Source organism: Lucilia cuprina, chromosome 6 (assembly GCF_022045245.1).
Source record: "Lucilia cuprina isolate Lc7/37 chromosome 6, ASM2204524v1, whole genome shotgun sequence".
In the NCBI taxonomy this organism is placed as follows: Eukaryota; Metazoa; Arthropoda; class Insecta; order Diptera; family Calliphoridae; genus Lucilia; species Lucilia cuprina.
The window spans coordinates 34662336-34689544 of NC_060954.1; the positions used below are offsets into that span (position 1 = coordinate 34662336).

The 27209-nt window shown below is 30.8% G+C and overlaps 1 protein-coding gene across 28 annotated transcripts in view; it reads right to left on the minus strand.

Moving 5' to 3' along the window:
- The window catches only part of LOC111688996 (kinesin-like protein KIF13A), a 51617-nt gene continuing 24408 nt past the window's right edge, over positions 1 to 27209 (minus strand). For 20 of the 28 annotated variants that reach the window (XM_046955117.1, XM_046955113.1, XM_046955101.1 and 17 more), the window contains 19 exons: positions 18851 to 18938; positions 18614 to 18780; positions 17974 to 18490; positions 16915 to 17914; positions 16529 to 16843; positions 16321 to 16467; positions 16000 to 16041; positions 14218 to 15880; positions 14005 to 14150; positions 13364 to 13393; positions 10649 to 10754; positions 10477 to 10581; positions 7350 to 7364; positions 3984 to 4043; positions 3527 to 3867; positions 3386 to 3458; positions 2550 to 3323; positions 605 to 901; positions 1 to 536 (listed from right to left, as the gene is read on the minus strand). In XM_046955117.1, the coding sequence (XP_046811073.1) occupies positions 463 to 536; positions 605 to 901; positions 2550 to 3323; positions 3386 to 3458; positions 3527 to 3867; positions 3984 to 4043; positions 7350 to 7364; positions 10477 to 10581; positions 10649 to 10754; positions 13364 to 13393; positions 14005 to 14150; positions 14218 to 15880; positions 16000 to 16041; positions 16321 to 16467; positions 16529 to 16843; positions 16915 to 17914; positions 17974 to 18490; positions 18614 to 18780; positions 18851 to 18938 (5960 nt within the window). In that variant the 3' untranslated portion in view covers positions 1 to 462. The remainder of the gene's footprint in view (positions 537 to 604; positions 902 to 2549; positions 3324 to 3385; positions 3459 to 3526; positions 3868 to 3983; positions 4044 to 7349; positions 7365 to 10476; positions 10582 to 10648; positions 10755 to 13363; positions 13394 to 14004; positions 14151 to 14217; positions 15881 to 15999; positions 16042 to 16320; positions 16468 to 16528; positions 16844 to 16914; positions 17915 to 17973; positions 18491 to 18613; positions 18781 to 18850; positions 18939 to 27209) is intronic. The other 8 variants (XM_046955118.1, XM_046955120.1, XM_046955119.1 and 5 more) reach the window with 8 other exon arrangements.

Below are 27209 nucleotides of genomic sequence, written 5' to 3' on the forward strand. Positions count from 1 at the left end.
TTTTATTTATTATAAATTTATTTATGTAGTAGTAGTACATATGTTTGTAGTTGTGTAAAAAGCATCTAGCGGCATTTCTTTTATAAGAATTTATATTTATTCATAAAATTCATATTGTTGAGTTCAAAATGCCGTAGAGCGTCTATTATATTTTTTCGTATTAATCGTATTCGCATCTGTGTTTAAGGGTGTAGTAGTATTACAATGATTACGTCCCGTTGTTAGACGCATTATAGAACATGTGCGTTTAGTAAACATATTATTATCAGTTACTGTGGCTGTTGTCTCAGTTTTCGGGTAAATCTTTTGATTTGGCACTGGTATTCCATTTGTTGTGTTTGTATGATTGTTGCTATTGGTTGTTATGTTATTACTATTAGTTCTATTTATGGTGGCCGTAACTAATGTGGATTGCCTACAATTAGCCCATCGTTGCATTTGATGCGAACATTTCGGAAATAATCATTTACGCCCACCAGAGACACTTAAAGTGCTCAAAGATTCACCGCGACTTTTTGAGCGTGGCAAAGCAGCTTCTACGTTGTCATTTGAATTTTATTAACATTTTCAAAATAAATCGAAATTTTTGTATTATTTTACTTACCTTTGCTTGTTTTTTCGGCTTTGTAGGCTCTCATTGCTTTGCCTCGTTTGTCCAATATTAATTTATCGAATCTTACAAACATACCATGTTTGGGTTTACATTGGAAATATTGTATACCCTGAACACTGCCATCATTTTTACCCGTTGGTGTATCAAGTTCTACGCCAATCCATGTTCCCTTTTGGAAGTGTGTAGTGCCGACATAACTGATAACTCCGCTGGTGTTATAAGGTCTTATTAAAACCGATTCACCAACCACAACCCAATCGGGTAAAGTTACATCAATATGTTTATCATCTGAAAAAATATAAATAAATTCATATAATTAAAAACAATTAGTGGCGCTGTTTTAGGTTAGGTTAAGTTAGGTATCACAGGTAGCCATTACACTATTAGGGCGGGTTTCTTACTACTCAGTTAAACTAGGCTTAACTTGCTGTTAGATTAAACTTGGAACAAATTAAGGCGGACTTTAACCGATGATTGTGTTTTTCAGTTTTGGATTTAAGTTCAGTTAACTTTGTTAGTATTGACAACTTTTCAATCAAAAACATAAACAATGAACAGCTGTTTTTGCGAATAATACTTTTGAAAAATGAAAAATTTTGGGAAAATGGTAAATAAACATTTAAAACAATAATAAATAAATCAAAACAAATCAGAAAACTGTAATTTACTTAAAATATTAAGTTTTTGTTCTTCCAAAATCATTGTTTTATTGTTTTTGTTAATTGTGTTTTCTCACTAATAATTTAAGTTTGATTGGCCAATAACACTCAGTTAACTAAGTAACGTTACTGAAAAACACAAAACATATATTAAACTAGGTTTAAACAAAGAATGTAGATTATCTTTATCCGAAAAATCCGCCCTTAAGGTGACAAAAGGAAAAAAATCTAGAAAGGAAAGTAAAATATGTTTAATAAACTGTCAGATCGATCAAAACGATTTGGAGTCCAGAGGGCGGAAGACAAGGCTAGGTTAGGTTGATAGGAGGATGTATACTACATCAAATCCGATGAAATACACCTAGGCCAAAATCGGGCCTGTTGTGCTCTACTTATCATGGAACGGAATGAATTATTTTTCAGTGTTCAGAAACTTAGTTTCCTGAACGTAATTCCCAAGAATCTTCCAATCAGTGTTAGTCAGAAATGTTATTTCCGGTATAACATTACTTCCAAGATACTTAGATCTAACTTCGACGAATGCCTGACAATGACAAAGAAAATACGTACTATCACGATAACTTCAGACTTGCTCATTTTGAGGAGATTTTTCTTCTTGCTCTCATCAGGGCAGAAGACCAACTACCACATAAAATATTTGTATCGGAAGGTGGAGTACTATAAATCTTCAAATTATATTGATGGTGTCGTATGGAGACGAATGTACAATATACTCATATAGTGTAAATATTAACGACACGACTGCCCACATATCTCAATTCCTGGACAAGTATTAACTTAAAAATCTATAGCGTTACTTTTTACTTTATGTACTAAGGATCAACTTCTCAGTCGAAGGCAGGCGTATCCCTACAGTTTGGAACCCGAGAACCTCTTTCACTTTTCTTCGCGTGCCACCCACTTGTTAGCAGCTAGGGAACATGGGTCGCTTGCTCTTTAATTACAGAGACCGTCTTAACGTAACTTACTTCAAATAAATGTAAATAAGGTTCTTAGCAATAAAACTAAGATGGGCAAAGGTACAATTATAAAGAATTGTTCGATTCAGGCTTATAAACGGTCCGGAACAATACGTTTTGAATCGCAAAAGGATAAGGAATAAAAATGAAAAATGTAGAAAACTGGCTACTATCAGTCAGACAACATAAATGTTGACCGTTGACAACATAATTCCTGCCTACCGAGTTACCCTAACCAACAGACCATTCCGATTGGAATATAAAACAGACATACATATGCAAATAACATCAACATACCCTCAATTTCCATGCTAGTTGACATCGACGATGAAACATTCAAATGATCATTAGAGTTTGACAATAGACCCTCCATTTTAGCCAACGAAGCACGATGCATAGCATTTGAACGATTATTATTATTATTAATGGTCGTTGTATTTGTAACACTAGAGGTCATCAAATCATTACCATTCCCATTACCACCACCCGTCTGAGGAGGGGTCTTTTTTCTTCTCACTACTTTACCAGCTGGCAGAGGTGTCCTTACTATACCAGTACCTTCTTCCATAATTTCGTTGCCGTTTTGATTGTCGGTATTTGAGCTGGAATCATTGTTGTTGGAATTTGTTTGGTTATTGTTAAGATTTTTAATCGTTTGATCTTGATCATGCTCCTCCTGTGGCTGTATTGTTTTTGTTGTTGTGATGGTGGTGCTGTTGTTGGTAGTATTATTAGTTTGGCTTTCATTGTTGAGATCATTTTTCAAATGCTGTTTCTGCTCCTCCTCACTGTTGTTGATATTTTCAATGACAAGTTGTTGCTGTTGTTGGTCTTGTTCTGTTTTTGTGGTTAGAGGAGCATTGATAATTTCTGTTGGCAGCTGTGTTGTAGTTGTGGTTGTTGTTGCTAAATCATTTTGATTTTGTGACTTTAGTTGTTGAATTTCAGAATTTGTGGGTAAAGTTTCCATGTGTTTGTGGTTAGTCGAGGGCTTTGGCATATCTTTAAGGAATGGATTTACTCGATGCGTTTGACGATTTGGTGGGGAATTCGAATTTATGCGATCAAAGTCTGAAAAATTAACAAGAAAATTAATTTCAGTTAAAAAAATTCACAATAAAGAAAAAAAGTACCTGGAGTTTCGTCAATGCTCATAGAGCGCATTGAGACAATATCATCATTAGTTAAATTGGTGCAGGAAACAGCCTGTTAAACGGTGAAAATAGCAAAAAATGAAAGGTCTTCCAATATTTCTATTAATTTTTCAAACTTACTTGAGATCCATAACCACTTGAAGTTGATGAACTCATGCTGGGTGTGGCCAAGCCAGTCAAATGTTTTAAATTTGCATTAACATTGGATGTATAACTTAAATAACTGTTATTTGAGTGTGTGCTAACATCCATAAATGAATCCATGGTTTTGGAGGAGGTAAGACGTGATCGTGGTGTTTGATAATTATTACGTTGATTCTTTTCCTGTTCATATTCATTTGTATATTCTGAATCACTGTAACTATCCTCAGCTTCTTCAGCCAAAGAACGATGACCTCCCAACGGTTCTTCATGCAATGTTGTCATACGCATACCCATCAATTTGCTCGTAGCTGGTGATGCTATGTTTTTTAAAGGCATAAATGACAAACATTATTAATTAGATAAGTTTATTGTTATTACATATTTAAATAATGTGATGAGTAGAGAAAGTCGAATGTTTTGCATTAACACCTACGTTTTGTTGGCTGTGGCCTAAAGTTTGAATTTAAATTTAAATTCAAAAATGTCGGACGAGCTGCATTCCATTATATTAAGAACAAATGATTGATTAATAATTTTAAATAATATTGATAAGTTTTTGATTTCTTTTTCACTTAGAACAACAAATAAAGTTTCAACTAAAACTAAAACAAAACTAAATTTTTAAGGTGTATTTTCATTTTCATTATCATTACTCATTAACTAAGGGCAAAGCAAAGTGCTGTATTAATTTAATTTGTTATTAAAATAAATATTTTAATGCATTTAGGTGCAAAGAAAAGTTATATGCAACTTGAATGAGATTTCAATTACCACTCTAATTAAATGACAAATTTTAAGTTTATAAGTAAAAAATAGCGAATACTTTCCATTAAGCCATAAACTTCTTTATTCATGTTAGATATCACTTTTAACAATCTGAGTGTTTTTTTCCGCAATATTCAAAATGTTATAACTCCGCGAAGTCACATATGTATGTATATATTGGCTTCAAAAACTATGATTATACTATGAATACAAAGAATTTTAAAAATTCCCTCTATTTGTTCGGTACCTTTAGTACTTGTGCTCTTGTACGATAATATATAAGAATCCTGAATCATTATAACTCATCTTAGCAAATTAGAATCTATGTTGTCTGTTAGTGTAAAATATCAGGGAGTTATACTTGATTCTAATCTATACTGGAACTGGGACACAAAATCAAAAGTGTGTAAATTATCTGCGACTTTATACTCAGATAGAAGAGCAATAGGGAAAAATCTTGAATATTAAACCAAAAATCAGGTCATATTACCATAGTCATACCGCTCAACAGCTGCAAACTCTCGATTCAGGATAGAAAAAGCATGCGCAATAAAGGTAGTAAAGTAATATACATAATATACAGAATTGAAGTGCTGAAGCTTTAAAGATGAAGAGGATGTCATTCTCTTTCTTTTAACTGTCCGGGCCTCTTGGGAACTTAGACCAGGCAGTCATTTTCGGTACAACTTAACGGATTTGTCCGATGTGATCATCCAAATAATAAAATACTTTATTCGTGCGACAAATTCGTTTGGATCGGATTCGGAGTAATTCTCTTTGTAGTAAAGCAATTTACATATAACCCACTATCACAAAACTCGAACAGAATTGAAGTGCAGAAGCTTTAAAGATGAAGGGGATGTCATTCTCTTTTCCGATCCTCTTGGAAACTTAGAGCAGGCAGTCATTTTTGGTACAACTTAACGGATTTGCTCGATGTGATAATCCGAATAAAATCTTTATTAATGCGAAAAAATTGTTTGGTAGGGATTTGGAATAATTCTCTTTTTAGAAATCACAAATGTATTAATACAAAAGGACAAAAACATCGCTCCCACACAACCTACAAAACTTCTGTATGTTAAAGACCTTTATAAAAAAAGTTTCCTTTTGCACAATAACTTTTAATCACTCCTACCGGAATTCAAATACTTGTTCTGTCCAACCCTAATACTATTCTGGTTGCCTTGGCGTTTAGTTTAGTCTGACACTTGTCAGAATTTCTGTAACTAAGGGCGGGTTTCCTATTACTCAGTTAAACTAGTCTTAACTTGCTGTTAGATTAAACTCGAAACAAATTTAGACGGACTTTAACCAATGATTGTGTTTTTCAGTTTTGGATTTAAGTTTAGTTAACTTTGTTAGTATTGTCAACTTTTCACTCAAAAACATAAACAATTTTACAAAATTTTTCATTTTGTAAAATGAAAAATTTTGGAAAAATGTTAAATAAACATTTAAAACAATAATAAATAAAACAAAAATAAATCAGAAAATTGGAATTTACTTAAAATATTAAGTTTTTGTTCTTCCGAAATCATTGTTTTATTATTTTTGTTAATTGTGTTCTCACTTATAACTAAAGTTTAATTGGGCAATAACACTCAGTTAAACTAAGATAATAAGTAACGTTACTGTTCACTGAAAAACACAAAACATATATTAAACTAGGTTTAAACAAAGAATGTAGATTATCTTTATCTGAAAACACCCCCTTAATTAGGAAATTCTGATATATAATTGGAAATGGTGTTGATTGCATTGAAAAATAAGATTCTACTTTACATTAAGAACAACGACCTGTAGATCTAAATTCAAAATTAATACTCTGTTTATTTTTTATATTTTTTTACTTAATTTTCGAATTTGTAAAGTTTTATTAATTAGAGTGGTAAAATTTAGAAGAAATGAATTGATGTAGATGAAGAAATTAATGATTTTTTTTTTCGCTAAAACATTAATGTGAACAACATCTAGATCTACAACTAATTTTAAGCATTAACAAGGTCATCCAAAATTTATCCAGATAATTACAAGTTTAGTTCAATTATTTTTATATTACAGTTAAAAATAATAATTTATATTAAATATTGGATAACTTTGTAACTAATAATTATATTTATTTAACTTTATTAATAATAATATGTATAATACATTAGAGCAATGGAAATTCTTTTCGGCAAATCTAGTAAATGAAAGATGAAATTTTTATTTTTAAATGAGTTTGATTTTTCACATGATTAATAGACGAGGCGAACATTATTACCAATGGCTTGTTGATGATTTACTTTTTTTTTAATAAAACACAATACAACACAATACAAACATTTGGTTTTTTCAAAACTAAAAAACAAACAAAACTTAAAATAAGGATCTAAATCAAAAGACAGTAAGTAGAGTGTTTTAATTAGACAGACAGAGAGATTACAAACAAAATTAAAAATAAACTTATTTAATAAAGAACATTAAAAGTTTAACGTTTTGTGGAAGTACAAGTCATGTCATTTAGTTTCTTCTGTTTTTTTTAATTACAAAAACTAGTGATGTCTTTATATAAAAAGTTTTCTTGGACTTTTGATTTTAAATTAAGCGTTTGTATTAAATAATGTTGGTAATTAGTTGGTATTAAATGTCTGAGACTGTTTTTTTATAAAATTACTTTTCAAAACGTCTGCAAAGTACGAGTAATTGTGTGTAAAAAATTTTAATGTAGAGCAGTTCATGAAAAAATATTTATTTAATAATTATTAATCAAGTGTAAGTAAGTAATCAAATAACAAATGTACGAAAACGAGCGATTTTGTTAAGGAACGTAGAAATTAACGATATTTATGTTTTTTTTTGTTTGTTTGTTTGGCAATAATAAAAATTTACATTCAGGTGCCAATTAAATTTTTAACTAATCATTGTTTCAAATCTTTGTAAAAATATATATATATGAACAAATTGCTTTTCTAACAAATTACAGTCTTTAAAATTTAAATTGTTTTTTTTTAATTCATTGCAATAGGATCATCTATTGTTCTATTATTACCTGACAAATAGGAGCCTGTTTGTGGCGCAATATTAGATCGATTGTTTGTTTGGTTGATTGAGAATTAACATACAACAACAACAAATATTATTCAAGAAATTTTTTTTGTTAAATATTTTATTTATCGTTAGTTAATAAATGTTTGCAAGTTAAATAAAGATTAATAAAAAGGTAAATTAATTTAAAATTAAAAGAATTTTTTATAATTAAATGTAAATTTAAATAAATAAAGTTGAAATTAAAAAATTGAAATAATTTACAATAGTTTTGAGCACAAATTAAAATAAGTAATATAGATCTCTGTAATTTGAAGTAGTACTTGAGATCTAAATTACAATAATAATAAATTGTAAATGTATTTGTTATTATAAATTTTCTGTTTTTGTAGTTTAAAAATTTATTGTTGTAGAAATTGTTTAATCGTTTATCCGAATGATTGGTTTGAATCTCCACTATAAATATGATATGATACAGGATATAGATTGAGTTTTTTAATAAACTGTGAAAGATGTCCAAAAAATTTGCCACCGTCTACTCACAGACCGTATTACGGAATCTAAATTTGGACATTATATGTAAAAATAATCGGGTTAGATATTGTTTTAGGGAAAGCTAAAACTTTAGACCAATCTATCATTCTTTATGCTACTAACCCTAGAAATCAAAATGTCCCTGGATTCAGTATACTTATCCCTCTCTCAATATCCTATTTCAACAGCAAATAAGTTTTATTATTGAGATATACAACAAGAGTTTAGTATATTTGTAAAAGATGCACTTTTCTATGAAGTTACTGATTGGTGGAAAGCAGTAGACATTCTTGATAACAACCGACCGACTTGTTAGCCTGGGAATTACTATATATAGTATTCAGATACTGGAAAAAAAAAGTATTTTCTAAAAACTATGAAGTCTATCCCTGCAATCGGAGATCTCTAAACGTGATAAGAGAGATAGGGTGCATAATTGAAATTTTTATTCCAGAAATCGTGATCAGAATAAATTTGAGCCAAACGCAGCACAAAGATCTTGAATAGTGTAGTTTATTCACGATCAGTACGAGTTTTAACGGGTACACTATCCTGATCTAAGTTGTGCCGCTTTCTGGTGTATAGTATATAAAGCTGTCTTGTATTAGTTTCATTATCTATGTTATCCTGGTGTTCTAGGTTGTCGCTCTCATATAGACGAACATTTTTTTTGATGTGTCTCTTGGTAGTGGGTTTCTAACTCCGTTAGATGGTGGTTCGGGTTGCCCTTTCGATGACATTCCAACTCTAGGAGTCCACACTAGCTCTGCTTAGTTCATCCATTCCCCAAGAGCTGATGCGGACGACAGTTTAACCTGACAGTAAGTTAAAAATGTACCTGTCACTATGCCAAAAAAAAAAATTAAGAAAAATAAAGAGACATGCCTCGCGTGCTTTACTTCTTCAGCGTCGGTTATGGGCGACTGTTACCTAGACTAGTCAGGCGGCCACACCGGGTCAGGTTAGTTTGCGAGCTACCGTCGTCGCAGGAAATCAGTTTGCTATACCCAGGCTTAATGTTACAAATTTTAAACTATTCGTAATTGTTCATAAAGTGGCGATCTAGACTTCTCCTCAAGTACCATCAAAGCTGTCTGCTTCGGGTACTGGTTTATCCTATTAGGCCGTCTGCTGAATTGTCAGGATAAGGAGAAAAAGGAAACTAATGACTATATAATTTGTCAGTGTTGTCTCTTACTCTGCAACTGGTTTTAATAACACTCTACCGCACTTAAACTATCCCCAATTTTCTCCCCTATTCTAATATCACTGTTTATTTTATTCTCTGTCTAAAATGTCCCTAAAAAAACTTAAATAAAAAAATTTAGGAATATAATATTTGCTCTGATTTGAAGTTTGTTCTGAGTTTTTATTCGGCATTCCAGCGATTTTAGACTTTTATAAATCATTAATAAAAATTTATATAAAAATATCCTTTACAATAATAAAGGTCATTTCCCATAATCGCAGAAAATTTATAATAATAAATACCAAATAAAACGACTTAAGGAAAATGAAAAATTAAATAAAAACTAAACAAATAAATAAAATGAATGACATTTATTTAACGATCGATTGATTGATTGATTGTGTAATGAATGTTTTGACAGTTAGATAGAAGAGGAGAAACATTTGTGATCATGTGTTGTGAGAAAAATTTGAAATGATTTTTTTTTAATTTTCCACAGCTTTAGTAGTATTAAAAAAATATAAATGAAAGACATTCATACAAAAAGTAAAGCTAAATGCAAGTAAGCTGCACTTTTATTTTTATTTTGTATCGGAGCTCTAGCTGTGTTCTAAAAGAGTTGCAAAAAATATTAATTGATTGTCAGTTTATCAAAAAAGATGCTTGATTTATATTTAAGACAATAAAAAACTTAAGCTTAAGCATTTAATTAATATTTGTTTAGTTTGTTTTTTTTTCTTTAAACGTAACCAAAGTATTTTTAAAACGTGTGACGGTGGTTGTGATAGGTAGGTGGGTGTAGCTGGAGGTGATAATATGATTTCATAATATGTGTAGAGTATAAAAAAAATAAATTTATCTTAAGTGTTTAAGAAAATAATAAAATTGTTCTGCTTTTTTTTGTTTCTTTAGGAAAAGGTATTCTTTAAATAAGTAATAGAAATCTATTTAGCAATTAACGTTTTGTATTGAAATTGTTATAGGAAATTACTACATCTAATTAAGATGTTTAGTTATAAATTTTCAATAACTACTAAACTTGGTTGGTTACACTTCAAAATAGAAAATTGTTTACAGTTTAATTACTTTTCAAAATACTTTTCATTAATTTTATTTTTTACTTTCAAATTCAACATTATATTTAACTAGTTCTTAGTAAGTTAAGAAAATTCAGCCATATAAATGAATTTTCACAAAAGTTTAAATTAGTTTTATTTTAAACTAAATTAATGTGTTATTAAGTTTAAATGAAAATTTTAAAAATTAATCGAATGCCTATTAAAAAAACTCAATGCTAATAAATGTTTTTCTTAGGAAAAATAAAAAAATGTTTTGGTGATATTTGATTTTCTTAAAATAAAGAAAATAAACAAATTATGTAAAAAGGAATTAAATTTAAAAAACTTACCAATACCAAATGCTTTTCCTGGAGAATCATCATTACTACCTTTACCGCCAAAACTATGACGTGAACGTGTACCAAAGTCTCTCATAGTGCCTGGTGTAGTTTGTGCTAAAATTTCGATTGTTTTTGTTTAAAAAAAGATTTATTATTTAACTTTGAATAACTTTTAATATACCTTGCTGTGGTAAGAATTTTGAACCTAATGATTGATTCAAATCTACAAAGGATTCAGATCGTCCCACATTTAGCAAAGATTCCATAGAAGCATCAAAACGCATAATCTATTGAAATAATAATGTAAATATCAAGATTTATATAACATTTATTGGTAGTTATGTTCTGTTATTTAAAGAAATTAAAATTAAAATTATAACGGTACAAAAATAACAACAACGCACATTTAATGTTTTACACAAAAAGATTTAAAGATAAACAAATAAATAATGAGCATATATAGCCAACTGAAATTATTCATTTGATTCGGCTATATTACTTAACTATCTCATGAATATGTCAATTTAATAAGTATCAAAGTTTTATAGAAACCCAATCGATTGTAAAGTTTTTAAAAGAAAACTGAACTTTTTCTATGGAAATTTCAAATGATAATAATAAACGTTCAAAAAGTTTTCTAAAAAAACTGATCAAAATTGAAATTTTCTACACAAAATTGATCATTCATACAGTTTTCTATATATATCTGATCGATCAAAAAGTTGTATATAGAAAACTGATCTGATAAATTTTCTATAAAAACCTGATCTATAATGAAGTTTTTCATAAAAAAACTGAGCAAAAAGGTTTCCATAGACAATTGATCGATTATAAAGTTTTCTATAAGAACTGATCAATGATAAAGTTTTCTTAAAAATATGTAAATATAATAAAGCTTTTTTATATAACTAAAACAAAATCCGACCAATAAGAGAGTTTTAAATAGGAAAGTAATATATTATTAAGTTTTCTATAGAAAATTGATATAAAGTTTTCTATATAAAATGGTCGTTTACAAAGTTGTCTACAGATAATTGATCGATTATTAAGTTTTATAAAAAAACTGATAGACTATTATGTTTTCTATAGAAAACTTATCAATGTTAAAGTTTTCTACAGACAACTGATAGATTTAAAAGTTTTTTTGTAGAAAACTTAACGAAGTTAAAGTTTTCTTTATAAAATGGATTAATTATAAAGTTTTCTTTAGAAATCTGATCTACAATATGATCGATCAAGTAAGAGTTCTATATTCGGCTTTGCCGAATCATATATACACTTTACCATGATGTGTTAAAAAACAGTCAGTACGAATTTTATTACAAAAAATCAAAAACTACCAATTGCAAAAGGGTTAGGTTCCAAAAAGTAACTTTTTACGGGTTCTCACCTAATTCAGACTCTACATACTTTATTTCATGTTTCTAGGTTCAATATTATAGACAATTCAAAAAGTACCTTTTGTAGAACGAAAAAGTACCAAAAAGTCCCTTTTTTAGGTTCTTACCTAGTCTAGGATCTTGACATGCTAAATTTCATGTTTCTAGGTTCAATATTACAGAAAATTCAAAAAAGTACCTTATGTAGAACGAAAAAGTACCAAAAAGCCTCCTTTAATGTGTTCTGGTCTAATCCGGGCTATACATACTTAATTTCATGTTTCTATGTTTAATATTATAGAAAATTCAAAAGGTACCTTTTGTAGAACGAAAACGTACCAAAAAGTCCCCTTTTATGGGTTCTCGACTAATCCGGTATCTACATACTTAATTTCGTGTTTCTATGTTCAATATTATAGAAAATTCAAAAAATACCTTTTGAAGAAGGAAAAAAGTACCAAAAAGTCCCCTTTTATGTGTTCTGGCTTAATTCGGGCTCTACATACTTAATTTCATGTTTATAGGTTTAATATTATAGAAAATTAAAAAAGTAGCTTTTGTAGAACGAAAAAGTACCAAAAAATCCCCTTTTAGGTGTTCCCGTCTAATTCTATGTTTATGTTTCTAAGTTCATTATTATAGAAAACTCAAAAAGTACCTTTTGAAAGACGAAAAAGTACCAAAAAGTCCCCTTTTATGGCTTCTAACTTAAGCCAGGCTCCATATAATTAATTTCATGTTTCTAGCCAATAACAACACACTAGTGCTTCTCTCGCTCTGCTACTCTTGTTCTCGCTCTGCCTTGTTTCTATAAACAGTAGTACAATAACAAATTTTACCGTATGATTATGTATTTTGTTTTTCTTTTTTGCAATTTCTGTGTGAGCATGAACAAAAATCTCATTTTTTGATGAAATTTTCAGAGGTTGACTCGGATTTTTGCTGATATCTCCGGTATTTATGGACCGATTTTAAATAGCGATCTTCTCGAAAGCATGTCTAACAGAATTATTGAAGATTCGGATCTCGCCGATATCTGGGGTTCTCGAAAAACTGATTTCAACAAACACACAGACGGACATAGCTTAATCAACTCCGCTACCTATAAGAATCCAGAATATATACCTTATGGGGTTGGAAAATTATATTATAGAAATTACAAACGGAATGACACACTTATATATACCCTTCTCACAAAGGTGAAGGGTATAAAAACGATCAATAATAGTTTTTGATACATAAACTGATGAATATTAATGTGTCCTTAGAAAACCGATCGATAATAAATCAAAAACAAATTAATCAATTAAGGAATTGTTGTACAAAAACTTCTTGTCCATATAATATAGTCAACAAATCTATAATTAAATTTATTAAAAAATTAATTAAATTATCATTCATCGAGATAGCAAAGTAATAATAATTTCCATAAATAAAAAAGAAAATAAAACAACAATGAACACATTAAATATTGTTAATTTCTTTAGTTGATTTTGTTTATTTTCATGTGTACTTACTGTTCCAGGATTTGGTGTTTCTTTAACCGCCTTTTTATTTTTTTAATTTTCGAATAAAAATTTAGTGCGATTTTTTGTTTTGAATGGAATTTTCGTTTAACAATATTAATGTGTAACGCAATAGATTCGTTAGATTTATTTATTAATTGATTGATTGATTATTTTTTTAGTGGTGAATTGGTGAATATTGTTTATGTTTATAAAATTACATTTTAATAAATTAGTTTTTTTTGTTAGGTGGTGAATAAATAAAATTGTTTTGAAAAACCAATTTTTATTTCAGGGTGAGCACAAAATACACATTGAATATATATATTTTTTTGGTTATAGTTTTCGTTAAAGTGAAAGCACAAAAGAGGTGAGAGAAAGAATAATTTTAGAAAAAAACAATTTAGAGTTTTTAGTAAACAAAAATCATAATAAAAGTTAAAATTTTTGAGAAAATAAACAGTTATCCCAATTAGAAATAGAAAGACAAATATTATTATATATATTTATTTAATTATAAGAATTGTGTTAATTTTGTTTTCTATTTTTTTTTTTGTTTTGTGTTAAAGCATAGACAGCAGAATAATTCTGCGGCTACATTTAGACAAGTTACAAAATACGTATAAAAGAGTTATCATTAAGACAATACACACCTGTGAGAAGTTGGGTACACTGCAAGTTTTGCGCATAGTTAATGGTTGGCCATGAGCAGTTTCCAGTTCTTTAACAGCCACATTTTGTCTTAAACGATCCAAAGTTAAAATGCTTTCTACTGCCGAGACGCCACGTGTATATTTTTCTATTGAATTATATAAAATAATCATAAAGATTTTGTGTTATTCCACAAATAATAGTAGTCTTTTTACCTATATAAGTTTCACCATCACTAGCTGAACAATCATCTCCACTGGCGGCCAATTGAGCCAAAGATTCACGATCTTCCAACTCTTCGGAAGCTTTGGGTATATTCGATACAACCTCATAGGTAACGCCTGTACAGGCAATTGTATTTTCAGTTCTTACTAAACGGAACTTTTTCAAACGATCTGTTATGCTTGGTCCCTTTTTAATGTTAATGCAGAGACGTTTGCGCAATACCAAATCCATGGGTGCTGGATGTGATAGACGCACTGTGGTACGTAAAATCAAGTAGACACGTTCGTTTGCCTCGGTTACACGATTCAGAGCGGGACTATCGTGCATCGAAGAATCCCAACTGGCTATTGCACAAACATCTTTATCCAAGTGTTGTAAGATTTGTAATGTATAGAATTTATGTCCATGTTCTTTGGAGAGTATGGAGTTTATACCAGCAATAGAAAATTCATCGTTAGTATTTTGAGCTGAGAGATCATCGGCATTTAGATTAAGGAATAAAACTGGTACATGGGGTTCCATGCCAGATGGTGGATTCCAAGAAGCCGGAGCTCCAGGTATACCCGAACCAGGTGCTGGTACCAATACCGCATTACGTTCTTCGGTTAGTGACACCCACTGATGTACTAAACTTAATTCTCGTTCACGTTCTTCTTCGGTTTTCTCCTCCTTTTTTATGAGTTTTTGTATTTGTTGATCGAGATACTGGCGTCTTCTGCCTAAAGCCTCGCTCCATTTTTCTCTCAATATGGTAAGATCTTCTTCTTGATAAGAATCAAGGGCTCTCTGCAGACGTGAACGCACGGTAACACTACCAATAGCTATATTAACTATTGACTGGCAAATTATCGGCAAAGTACCGGAATTTTGTACGGGCTTGACACGTACATGTACACGGCGCTGTTGACCTTGACGCAACTGATAGATGCCTCCGGTTAATACTTCTGTAGGATTGGATACTTCAACCGGTGCATATTCACCATTATCATTGAGTTCATGAATTTCCACCCATAACTCTATTTTACGCGATAATTCAGCCCAACGATCCACTAAGGAGCGTGCCTTGGCCTGTTGTTGCTCCACTTCCCAACCTTTGGACTTGGAGAAACCAGCACTACGATGACCCCAAACCTCAATTGAAAGAGCACCTTCTATGCAATGTTCCAAGAATTCTTCGTTTATGGTCACTGTGAAATCCTTGGTATGTTCAAATTTAAAGATCATATTCTGATCTCTTGGCGTAGTTTCGGCATTAATAACGGGTACCACAGTTTCCTGATGACCCCAAAATGTATATTGGCAAAAAACAAAGTTCGACAACGAGAGTGGCAAGCCTGAGGCACATTTAATAGTAACACGACAAGTTACTTGATTTGCCATCGGATCGGGAGCATCTTCATAATCATCTCGTGAGTCCGAAGAGGATTCCGATATTGATTCACACATGCGATCTTGGGGCATTTGACCGGCAATACGTTGTATTTCGACCTGAAGTCGACCAGCAACTTCACCTTGTTGACTTATAATGGGTGTATGATAATCTAATTTTACATCATGGAACAGCACTTCCAAGAAAATATTTGCCACACCAATTAAATTGTGATTTTCTTGTGACTCATAGAAAGGATCTAAACTTTTAGAGTTTTCATTTTCCTGTGAACAAATTGCAAAACAAATTTTAGCAATAATATTATTGGAAATTTATAAAAGAAATGAATAGCATGATAAGAGCAAATGGTATATTATTTTTTATAATAATTATATAAAATTACCTCGTCGGAATCTTCCTCATCTGAGAAGGTCTCAATGAGAAGCTTTTGTGTTGCAATTAAATGAGTATAAAACAATGAAATAGAAGGAAGTGTTAGTAAAATACACGTGACAGCCGGTAATAATATATTTTATACAGTTTGAGGGATATAAAGTAGAGAGTGTGAGAGACTAGTCCTAGTTTATACAGCATGCAAATATGAGGGTATAGTGGAAAGTTGTTTCAGAAAGTTTTACTAAAATAACTTATACAGTTATCTTTATAACTTTTTTAATTCCCTCTTATTAAGATAATGCAAGAATTATCATTTGAAAATACTTACCAAACCATTTAAGACGCGTTCCTTGTGTTCTTGATACATTTCTCTCATATCAATTAGTTTATTTTCCAATTTCTCCATACTCCAAATCTGACTACCCGAATTAAGACGTTTCACTAAAATGGCCGGTTCACTTACAAATGCACCACGCTAAAAAAAGATAAAATACAGTTGAAAATACTATGAAGTAATAGTGAGAACATTTCCTTACCCTTCTATTGGGACTTAAGTTTGCGGGAGGAATTTGTAGGGTTACAGAGAATTTAGTTTTCTTTTCCATTTCCTCGGCAAGAAAATTGGCTTCTTGTACTAAAGCATTAGCTCGCATAATGTCATTCTTCAACTGACCCAAAGAGCGTTTAAACATTTCATCGCGTTCTTGGGCCCATTTTTCCACACGCATTTGCGAGGTTGGTGTATTTGGTGTAATTTTACCCAAACGCAAGGGATCGTAGGGAGTATAGGGTGCATAGGGTGTACTGGGCGACAAAATATTGCGCAATTGCTGAAATTGTCGCTCATATTCCTAAAATATTCAAAAACAGAAACATTTCAAATAAACCAATTATTCTCATTATAAATCGGAGTCAAACTAACTTGTCTTTGTTTCTCCAATGCCACCTGCTTGTCTTCCTCATGCTGACGTTCCAGTCGCGCTATAGCAGTTTGTATCGGATCATTACTTAATTCATTTTGCATAATTTCATCACGTGCAAAATTATAATCGATCAATTGAGCCGGCGTTTGAGGTTCCGAATTCATATTGGCATTAGCCGATTTGGGACAATTTACGCGGAAAAAATGATGATTACCCCATAAAATACGATCACCGTTAGCTATGGGAGTTTTCTCTACGGCTGCATAGCCATTTACAAAACAACGTGCTCCGGGAAATGGTTCCAAAAAGAGACCACCATCTTCTATGGTAATGACACAATGTTCGGGCTGAATACCCAAACCCGATAGTTGAATATCTGGCTGAGGACCACTTATAGTATGGCCACCGATTAATGTACGTTCTTTAAGATAGTAAACTAACAACTCATTAAGGGACGGATCTGCATTTAAATTGACTAAATAATATTTGTTTTTCTCCACCATAATACCGCTAGCTTGTACACTAATACCCATCTTTTCTAAAGCCTGTTGACGCTCATTTTGTATACGTTCAGTTTTAACCAATTTCTCTTCCCATGTTTGAGAAATTTGTTTCATTAGATTTTCACTTTCTGCCAACTTATCATTGATATCACCCACTGGTGAACCAGTGGCATGTTTAAGCATGTTTCTCAAAGTCTCCACTTCATGACGTAGTTCACGAATAATACGAGCATTAGGATCCTCATTGACCACGGCGTGATTGACAATACGTTTAGCACGATCAGCATAACGTAAAGTAGACAAGGTTTCTTCAAAATTATCAGCCGATGGAGATATTGTGGCCACCATCACGGTGCGAGAGTTGCCACCCAAATTGTCTTTTAAAAGCCACGTTAACACTGAATCACGATAGGGAACGAATTTATCTCCACCACTCTTTTTGCCATTAGATTGATCGGCCAATTTTGAAATAACCAAACCCAAGGTAGTAAGTGATCTTTAAAAAGCAAATTATAAATATAGAGGTTTAGTTATTGGTGTTCAAAAAAAACTTACTTGTTAATATTTGAACCCTCTTTCAAGCGATCACCCACAGCACCTGTTTTAACAGCTCTCTCAGAACCTGCTAAATCCACCAAAGACATGCGTGATACCTTTTCACCGGTTACACCCGAAGCCTGATCAGTTAAAATCTGAGTTAATACTACTGAGAACACAGCATGAGATCTAGATGATTCGGCATTCATATTTGTAGCAGCCACAGTACGTGATTTATTTCCCTCAGTCATAAGATTATCAATATCTTGATATGATGCAACTGCCAATTGAGATAAACCGTCCACATATGGACCCAATACATTGTGCTCACGCACCTTTAAAGACTGTTTATTTGGTTTAGGATCTAAGAGATCATGAACTTTTTCATTATATATTTCCATATAGGATACTTCCACTTTGTACATAAGTTCTTGTGTGGATTTATTGGAAATGGCCGAAAATAAATTATCACACAAACGCGGTATAATACCCTTAGATTCTTGAGTACCCATCATGGTATAGGATTTACCCGAACCTATAACAAAACATTAAATTGGCAATAAAAATAAAACAATAAAAAAAGATAAATAAATTTTAATTGCAAAATAAAATCGAGTTCTTTATTGCGTATGCAACAGGCATACTGTTGTACACTTACCAGTTTGTCCATAGGCAAATATGCAAGCATTATAACCTTGAAATGCATTATCCAATATATCACGTCCCACACAATCGAAAACAGTCTCTTGTGAAGCAAAATTCTCATCATTTGGATTTAATGAATAGAAACAATGATCAAATGCAAATGTCTTGGGGGGTTTCCGGCTGTAAAGTGAACAAAATGCAAAAAGATGAACAACTTTTAGATTAAATTACATTTCCTTGGGTAACAAACCTTTCTATTTTATCTATGGCTGGAGGATTGTGCAGAATTGTCTGCTGTTTTTCCATTTCGACAATACATTTTGTGCCTAATTCGATTTCTGAAACAAAGAAAAAAGAGATTGAGATTATAACAAATATTTCTGTATAATAATAACAGTTATATCATGATAACAAATTAAAATTTATTTTAATAAAAGTCATATTAATTTAAATGGCTTTGAAAAGTAAAATAATTATTCCCCAGTTACTTAATTCGATTCTAATCGAAAGTGTTATGATATGGTATTTTTTAAAATTTGTTCGTGAATTAATAAAATTATTTGAAAACTTATAAATGTAAAAGAAAATCGAGGGAAATTAAACCACTTCCAAAAAATATATAATTCATAAATTTAGATATTAAATTTTATATTTATCCTTTACAAAAATATTTTAAAATAATCTTTATCTAATAATTTTTGTCCAGAGACCAAAAGTTTATACATTAAGCATCTTTTATTTGTTTTTCATCTTTTTTCTCTTTGGTAAATAAGAATTTTTCATTTATTCATTTCTATATTCATTCCCTTTTTTTCTGCTGTTTGTTTAAATTTTCATGATTTAACGTTCATTGAACTTTTCTTTGTTATCACTAAAAACTCGTATTTTACTGAAAGCAATATTATGTTTGCCAATTTTTGGAGAAATATTTTATGTGTGACAGCAATCTAGTGCTGAAATGTCAGACTTCTATAAAGTGGCCATCTCGTAAGGTTGAAAAAAATCAGGTCGTATATTTATGTGGTCATACTGTCTGATATGTTTTTCTTATGTTACATTATAAAAACAAATTGTAAAATTAGAGTTTTTATTATGTTTTTGTCTACTTCTTCAAATATGTTTTTTTCTATTTAATTCATAAAACAATATTCTTTTCACCATGTCTACTTATATACCCTTCACCTTCGTGAGAAGAGTATATATAAGTTTGTCATTCCGTTTGTAATTTCTATAATATAATTTTCCGACCCTATAAAGTATATATATTCTGGATCCTTATAGATAACGAAGTCGATTAAGCTATGTCCGTCTGTCTGTTGAAATCAATTTTCTGAAGACTCCAGATATCTTTGAGATCAAGATCTTCAATAATTCTTATTGTAATTGATGTTTCTTGTTTAAGTTTTTTATTTTTAGAATAATAAAATTTTCTTTTCGTTATACAAATTATTCAAAGCTTACAATTATATTTTATAAAAACACAAGTTAAATTATAAACAAAGTATTTTGTTCTACACTCCTCCTCTTTGTTTACAAATTACATAAGTCCTAAAAGTGTTCTTAACATTAACAATCGTGTTTTAGCAAGTGGTTTTGTTAATATATCTGCTATCATTTTTTCAGTAGGACAGTACTTAAGACTTATAAAATTATTAGAACAATAATCTTTTACAAAATGATATTTAATATCAATATGTTTTGACCTAGCATTAAATTTTTCATTTAAAACCATCTTAATGCAACTCTGATTATCTTCCATAATTGTAATAGGCGTATTTAATTTGTAATGCATTTCTTGAAGTAGTCCATGTATCCATTTTGCTTCTTTACAGGCTTCTGATAATGCTATGAATTCTGCTTCAGCTGTAGAGAGTGAAACACAGCTTTGTTTTCGGCATGACCAGTTGATAACTCCACCATTTAAATAAAACACATATCCACTGTGAGACTTTCTATCAGTTTTGTTTTCGGCCCAGTCTGCATCGACATACCCAAACAATTCGTTATTTTCCGACACACTACTTAGTTTTAACGATAATTTTGCAGAACCTTTAAGATATTTCATAACTCTTTTTACTTCGTTCCAGTCTTCTTTAGTAGGTGCTTGAGTTTTCTGAGCTAATATTGCAACACTTGCGGTAATATCTGGTCTTGTATTTACAGATAAATATAATAGTGATCCAATAGCCTTTTGATATTGCTTGTTATCTAACAGTTTTTCAGATTCTTCAATTTTGTTATAGGAAGGTATCAAAGGAATTTCTGAAATTTTTGAGTCTTGAAGTCCAAATTCATTTATAATTTTCTTAATATAAAGTTCTTGATTAAATAAATAATGACCATCTTTATCTTTAGTTACTTCCATTCCGAGATAATGTTTAACTGGTCCTAAATTAGACATAGTAAATTTGGTACTTAACATATTAAAATTGTCATCAATAAATTTTACATCTTTACTTGCAACAATCATGTCATCGACATATACCAAAATATAATCTATACTTTCTTTAGATTTTCTTACATATAAACATGGGTCCATTAAACTTTGCTTAAATTTAAATTCAATTAATGCTTTATGAATACATTGATTCCAGGAACGAGCAGCTTGTTTTAATCCATATAAACTCTTTTTAAGTAAACATACTTTATTCGGATTTTCTTTTGATATAAAACCTGGAGGCTGCTTCATATATATCGTCTCTTGCAAATCTCCGTTCAAGAATGCCGTCTTTACATCAAAATGATAAAGATTCATTTTCTCTTTTCCAGCTATCGAGAACAAAATTCTTGTTGTCGTTTGCTTAACCACTGGAGCAAAGACTGCATCATAATCGACTCCAAATTTCTGATTATATCCTTGAGCCACAAGTCTAGCTTTAAAACGTTCAACTTCTCCTTTTTCGTTTAACTTTTTCTTAAATACCCATTTGCAACCAATTGCTTTACGATCAGGAGGAAGATCAACAAGAACCCAGGTATTGTTCTCCTTTATTGATTTCAGCTCCTCCTGCATGGCGCAAATCCACTGTGACTTCTCCTCCTTAATTGAAATAGCTTCATTGAAATTACCTGGATCTGGTGTCAAAGTGGCTGAATTTATCTGGTATCGACTAGGCAGAACTCCTTTATTTACTCTACTGGAGACACGTCTAACTACATCTGGACTTTGAATCGCATCTTCAAATGTTTCACCAGCACCAGACCATTCAGAATCAGAAAATTGGTTATTAGATGTAGAACTTTCCACACTTACTATGGTACTTTCTGAAATGTCATCAGTTTCATCGAAATTATTGCTTTCATCAAGATTTTCTATTAAACTTTCTTGATCTTCAATTTCAGATTCTTGATCTTCAACTTCATTTTCGATTTCATCAACGTTTACAGCCGCTTCTTGATTATCTTTACGACTATTCATAGGAAATATAACAACATTCTTTTTTCATCTAAGTTTTCATTATGTGAACTGTTATTATCAATTTCTTCAGAGTCTATGAAAACAACATCACGAGAAATTTGGACCTTATTTGTTTTCGGATCAAAAACTCTGAATCCTTTGGAATTAAAGTCATAGCCAATAAAAACTTTTCGAATCGCCTTTAAATCGAGCTTCTTCCTTTTTTCTTTTGGAACATGTACATAGCATAATGATCCAAATGTATGAAAATCTTTTAATGATGGTTTCTTTCCATACATCAATTCGTAAGGTGTTTTTGTTATACTTCTTGACGGTAGACGATTTTGAATATAACATGCCATCATTAAAGCTTCACCCCAGAAAGTTTTCTTTAACCCTGAATCAATTATCATACATTTAACCATTTCCACTAAAGTTCGATTCTTTCGTTCTGCGACTCCATTTTGTTGTGGACTATATGGAATTGTATATTGAATATTTGTTCCACATTCTGATAAAAATTTCTTAACTTTTTCACCTATATATTCACCACCTCTATCGGATCTAATGGTTTTTGGATAATGGCCGACTTGATTTTTAACTAAATTCCAAAATTTTATGAACCGAAAAAACTTTTTCAGAAGTTGCATTAAGTGTGTACAAACCATTTTTAAGATAAGCTTTACAAATATCATTACAATTTTTCTTTAAAATACATACATTTTTAATAAAACTTACAGAATACCCTTTCTCAGTGATTTTCCTAACCGATAACAAATTTGAATTGAAATCCGGGACATAGTAAACGTCATTCACAATTAGGGATACATCACCAATCTTGATTTTGCACACTCCCTTACCTTTGGCTTGAGAACTGTTTCCATTTGCTACACAAATAGACTGACCTTTATCGTTGTAGTTGATTTCACTGAACAATTCCTTATCACGGGCAATATGGCAACTTGCACCCGAATCTATTATCCACGAAGCTTGATTTCCCTTCATCGAAGTTGTCATCAATACGAATTCACAATCATCCTTGACTTTAACTTCTTCAACTATATTTGCAGATTTTTTATTATTATTTTTTAACCAAACTTGATATTTATGGCACTCTTTCTTGAGGTGACCGGATTTTTTACAAAAGAAGCAGGTTTTTCCTTCAATTTTCTTCATGGCTTTTGATTTCAATGCGGAAATATTCGAACTGTCATCACGAGACATCTTTTTTGAATATTCTTCCATTAACTTTCCTTTAATAGTTTCCATTGTCAAATCTTTATCCGGTCTTACCTCTAGAGCAGTGATTAAACCATCATAGCTTGTTGGTAAACTGCTAAGAACCATGGAGACTTGCCAATCTTCAGTAAAATTTTGATTTCCAATGGCTCGGAGTTTATCAAATAATTCCATCATGGAATTTATATGATCTTCCATATTCTCACCTTCGCCTAACCGCATGCTGCATATTTTTCGCATTAAATGTACCTTTGAGCTTAGAGTAACTCGTTCATGTTGATTTTGCAGCTTATTCCAAGCATTCCTGGCAGAGGTTTCATTCCTTATATGGATGAGTTGAGAATCTTTAACACATAAACTTAAAACGGCAAACGTTTCCAAATCTTTCTTTCTCCAAGCATCTGTGTCCTGAGCTGGCTCTTGAATCACGGACCACAGATCTTCCTTTACCAGATACATCTTCATCTTAAATTTCCAATTATAATAATTGTCTTGCTTGAGCTTTTCTATACCATAAAACTTGGTGTCGCTCATCTTGATTATTTCTTAAATCTTTTTTGAATCTTGAATTTCTTTAATCTTGAATGTAACCCTTTATTGATCCTCTTAAATAAATTCCTTAACGAAACAACAATGGCCCATAACCTATTGTAATTGATGTTTCTTGTTTAAGTTTTTTATTTTTAGAATAATAAAATTTTCTTTTCGTTATACAAATTATTCAAAGCTTACAATTATATTTTATAAAAACACAAGTTAAATTATAAACAAAGTATTTTGTTCTACAATTCTGTTAGACATGCTTTCGAGAAGTTTCCTATTGAAAATCAGCAAAATCGGTACATAAATAACTGAGATATGGATAAAAATCTGAGACTACCTCTAAAATTTTTCTCAACATATTATAAATAAAAGCATAAAAACAACAACAAGGAGATAAAGCAGTAATATGTTGGGAATACAGCTCATATTTGTTTGAGGGCGGTAATACAGTTTGACGGTGGTAGTACAGTACAACGGTTAATATTTGTGTGACATGTGTGCAGAGATACAAAATAAATAAAAACTGGTGAAGGGTATATAAGATTCGGCACAACCGAATATATCTTAACTGAAAGAATAATTTTAAGTTAAACAATAATTGGAGGTGGTGAAAATGGGGATTAATTGCGAGATTGAAATTGCAATGATGAATACATATTAAAATCGCAGCAAATATAAATTACTTTTTTGTGAGATAAAAAATTTTATTTTTGGGCTTTTGTTTTATTAATTTTATTCATGTTAATATTGCTTAAATCAAATTAGTTGTATTCTATAATAATACAATTTCAATTCCGAATAACTTCCAAATATAGAGCATAAAAATTACTCCTTGAGAATGACTTCAGAAGTAGTGAATTTAGAAATAAATAAAAATGACAGCCCTCCTATGACAAGTCTGTGTTAAAACCATCACTTCTTGAGGACTTTTTCGTTACTTCCATGGAGTAAATTCTACTTCTTTTTTGCGTCTTTGGAATTTTTTTTTTTTGCTAGGATACTCTATTAACATTTGAACTTATATTAGAAAAGGTTTAAAGCATTTAGCATTTCTAGAATTTATTTCAAGAAATTGAAACTATTTTCAAAAATATTAAATTAATTAAATTAATCATTAATGAAGATACATATGTAATTATAGTACAGTAATTAGGATATGTTGAGGCTTCAATTTGGTGTCGCTCTCCAAACCGTCGAAGAGTAATGGCAGGGTCACTATTAATTTTGTAAATACCACTGCCTTGAAAATTGCTTGCATACTTGTCGATATGTAATTGCATGCCCAGAGAAATAAGGGCAAACAACATTTTAGTTTCGAACATTTCACTACCCTGCACCACTTCTGAAGTACAAGAGACCATCAACACTGCCAAACCAACCATGCTGGTGCTATATAAGACCTTGAGTAATGCAGTAGATAATGATTTTTAACCTGACAACGAGTAGATTTATCGTGATACTTTAACCGGAGAAGAAGAACTCAACAGAGAGATATTCCTCCTTTCATCAGATGTTAAGACTCTTTAAGCATTTCTCCCCAGCTGACCTGGCACCGATCAGCAAAGAACTTAAACCAATAGGTACAGTGTGACAATTCTAGTTGTGCTGGATTTGTTGAAAGTCTTCGACACAGACAGCTAGACCACAATTTTTCAGCAATCCACCATCCTGTGGTTGTTAGTCCACCATCCTGTGGTTGTTAGTCCACCATCCTGTGGTTGTTAGTCCACCATCCTGTGGTTGTTAGTCGTTTCTACCTCTGTAAACTTCCCACGCCTTCAGAAGTAGTGCAAAAGATCTCATATTAGGATAACCATTCTAGCGACATGTCAAAAACATATATAAGGTTAGCGAATAGAAATCTCCGATTAATTAGTAAATTTCTTCAATGCGTTTTACCCATAATTTCAGCAAAAAAACTGAAAAAGCTGATTACATTATTATATAAAGAAGGAACTTCATGTTTACTTGGAGAACAAATAATGTATAGAATCCCTTAGATTGAAATAGTATTTATAGAGACGCAGCAATTAGAGCGAAGTTGTTGTAGTTGTTACAGTTATGTCAGCACAAAGGAATATAAAACTTTGTCCGATTATTCCTTTAGTTTTAGGAAATATTTAAAACGAATTTTGTAATTAATTATACCAAATAATTAATTATATATGAATAATTTTTACGCCAACTAAGTCTTAACTGACAACTGTCACACATATGTAATAAAAAATCATTAACTTTGACAGAAAACATAAAAAGTTTCTTAACCCAAATTTTGGCTAAAAAGTAGCTCAAGTGTAAATTTTTGCAAGATACCAATAACATGCTTGGGATGATTTGATTACACAACAAATTTAATTAAAATTTTAATTGAAAAACAAAGAAATTGAGAAATTGTTTCTTTGTTTTAATAAAGATAAAGACAATTTTTTTTAAATGACAAACTTGGGCCTTTTTCAAACAATATTAACTTTTAGTCTTGTAAGTCGTTACAAAAACAATATTGTAACCATAAAGTTTGTTTAGACATATCAAAATGAAAAAGAAAGTTATATTAGTCATTTGAATTTTTTTCTTAGTAAATGGTTCAACAAAAAAATTAAGTACCTTAAACAAACCCTTCAGAAACTTTGTTAAAATCAAAGTCAAATTTTATTTATACAAACATATTTTGTTGTTGTTCATTATATTTTTTGGATTTAAACAAAAAAAACTTGGCCTTTGATGACGACACAATACTCATTCGTCCAATTGAAATGAACGGTGGTGAGTGAGCTTAACGAACATGAAACATGAAATGAACCTGTTTTAAGTGGCAAATAAATGATTCTTTTTTATTAATTCCTCCATTTCGTTGGTTTTTGTTATTTTTCTTTTTTTCATTTGGTTTCTATATAAAAATCTACAACTTCAGGTTTTTCTTGTTAAAATATTTTATTACCATATAGATTTTAACTTTTTTTGTTTTTGGTATTTTTTTTAGAGAATAAAACGTAAGAATAATAGACTGATAGATGGTTTCATAGGTTGGTGGGATTTCCGTCTGATTGAAGATGGTATTTTAAAATATAATAATGTTTATGTTTAAGTATTGTATGATGTTATTTTCTATTTTCATCTATTTATTACAAAAGAAGAAGCTTTGACCTCATCGTTTTAAAAAATGTTAATAAATATGTAAATATAAATTCAAAGCAGTTAAAGAAAATGAAATTATAAATAATATTAAATAAATAACAAACAAAATATAATAGAAAATGAAATTTTAAGTTATTGTTGGTAAATATTTATTATAAACAGAAAATATCAACAAGGTATGTTAAATTTCACAGATAGATAGATAGATAGATAGATAGATAGATAGATAGATAGATAGATAGATAGATAGATAGATAGATAGATAGATAGATAGATAGATAGATAGATAGATAGA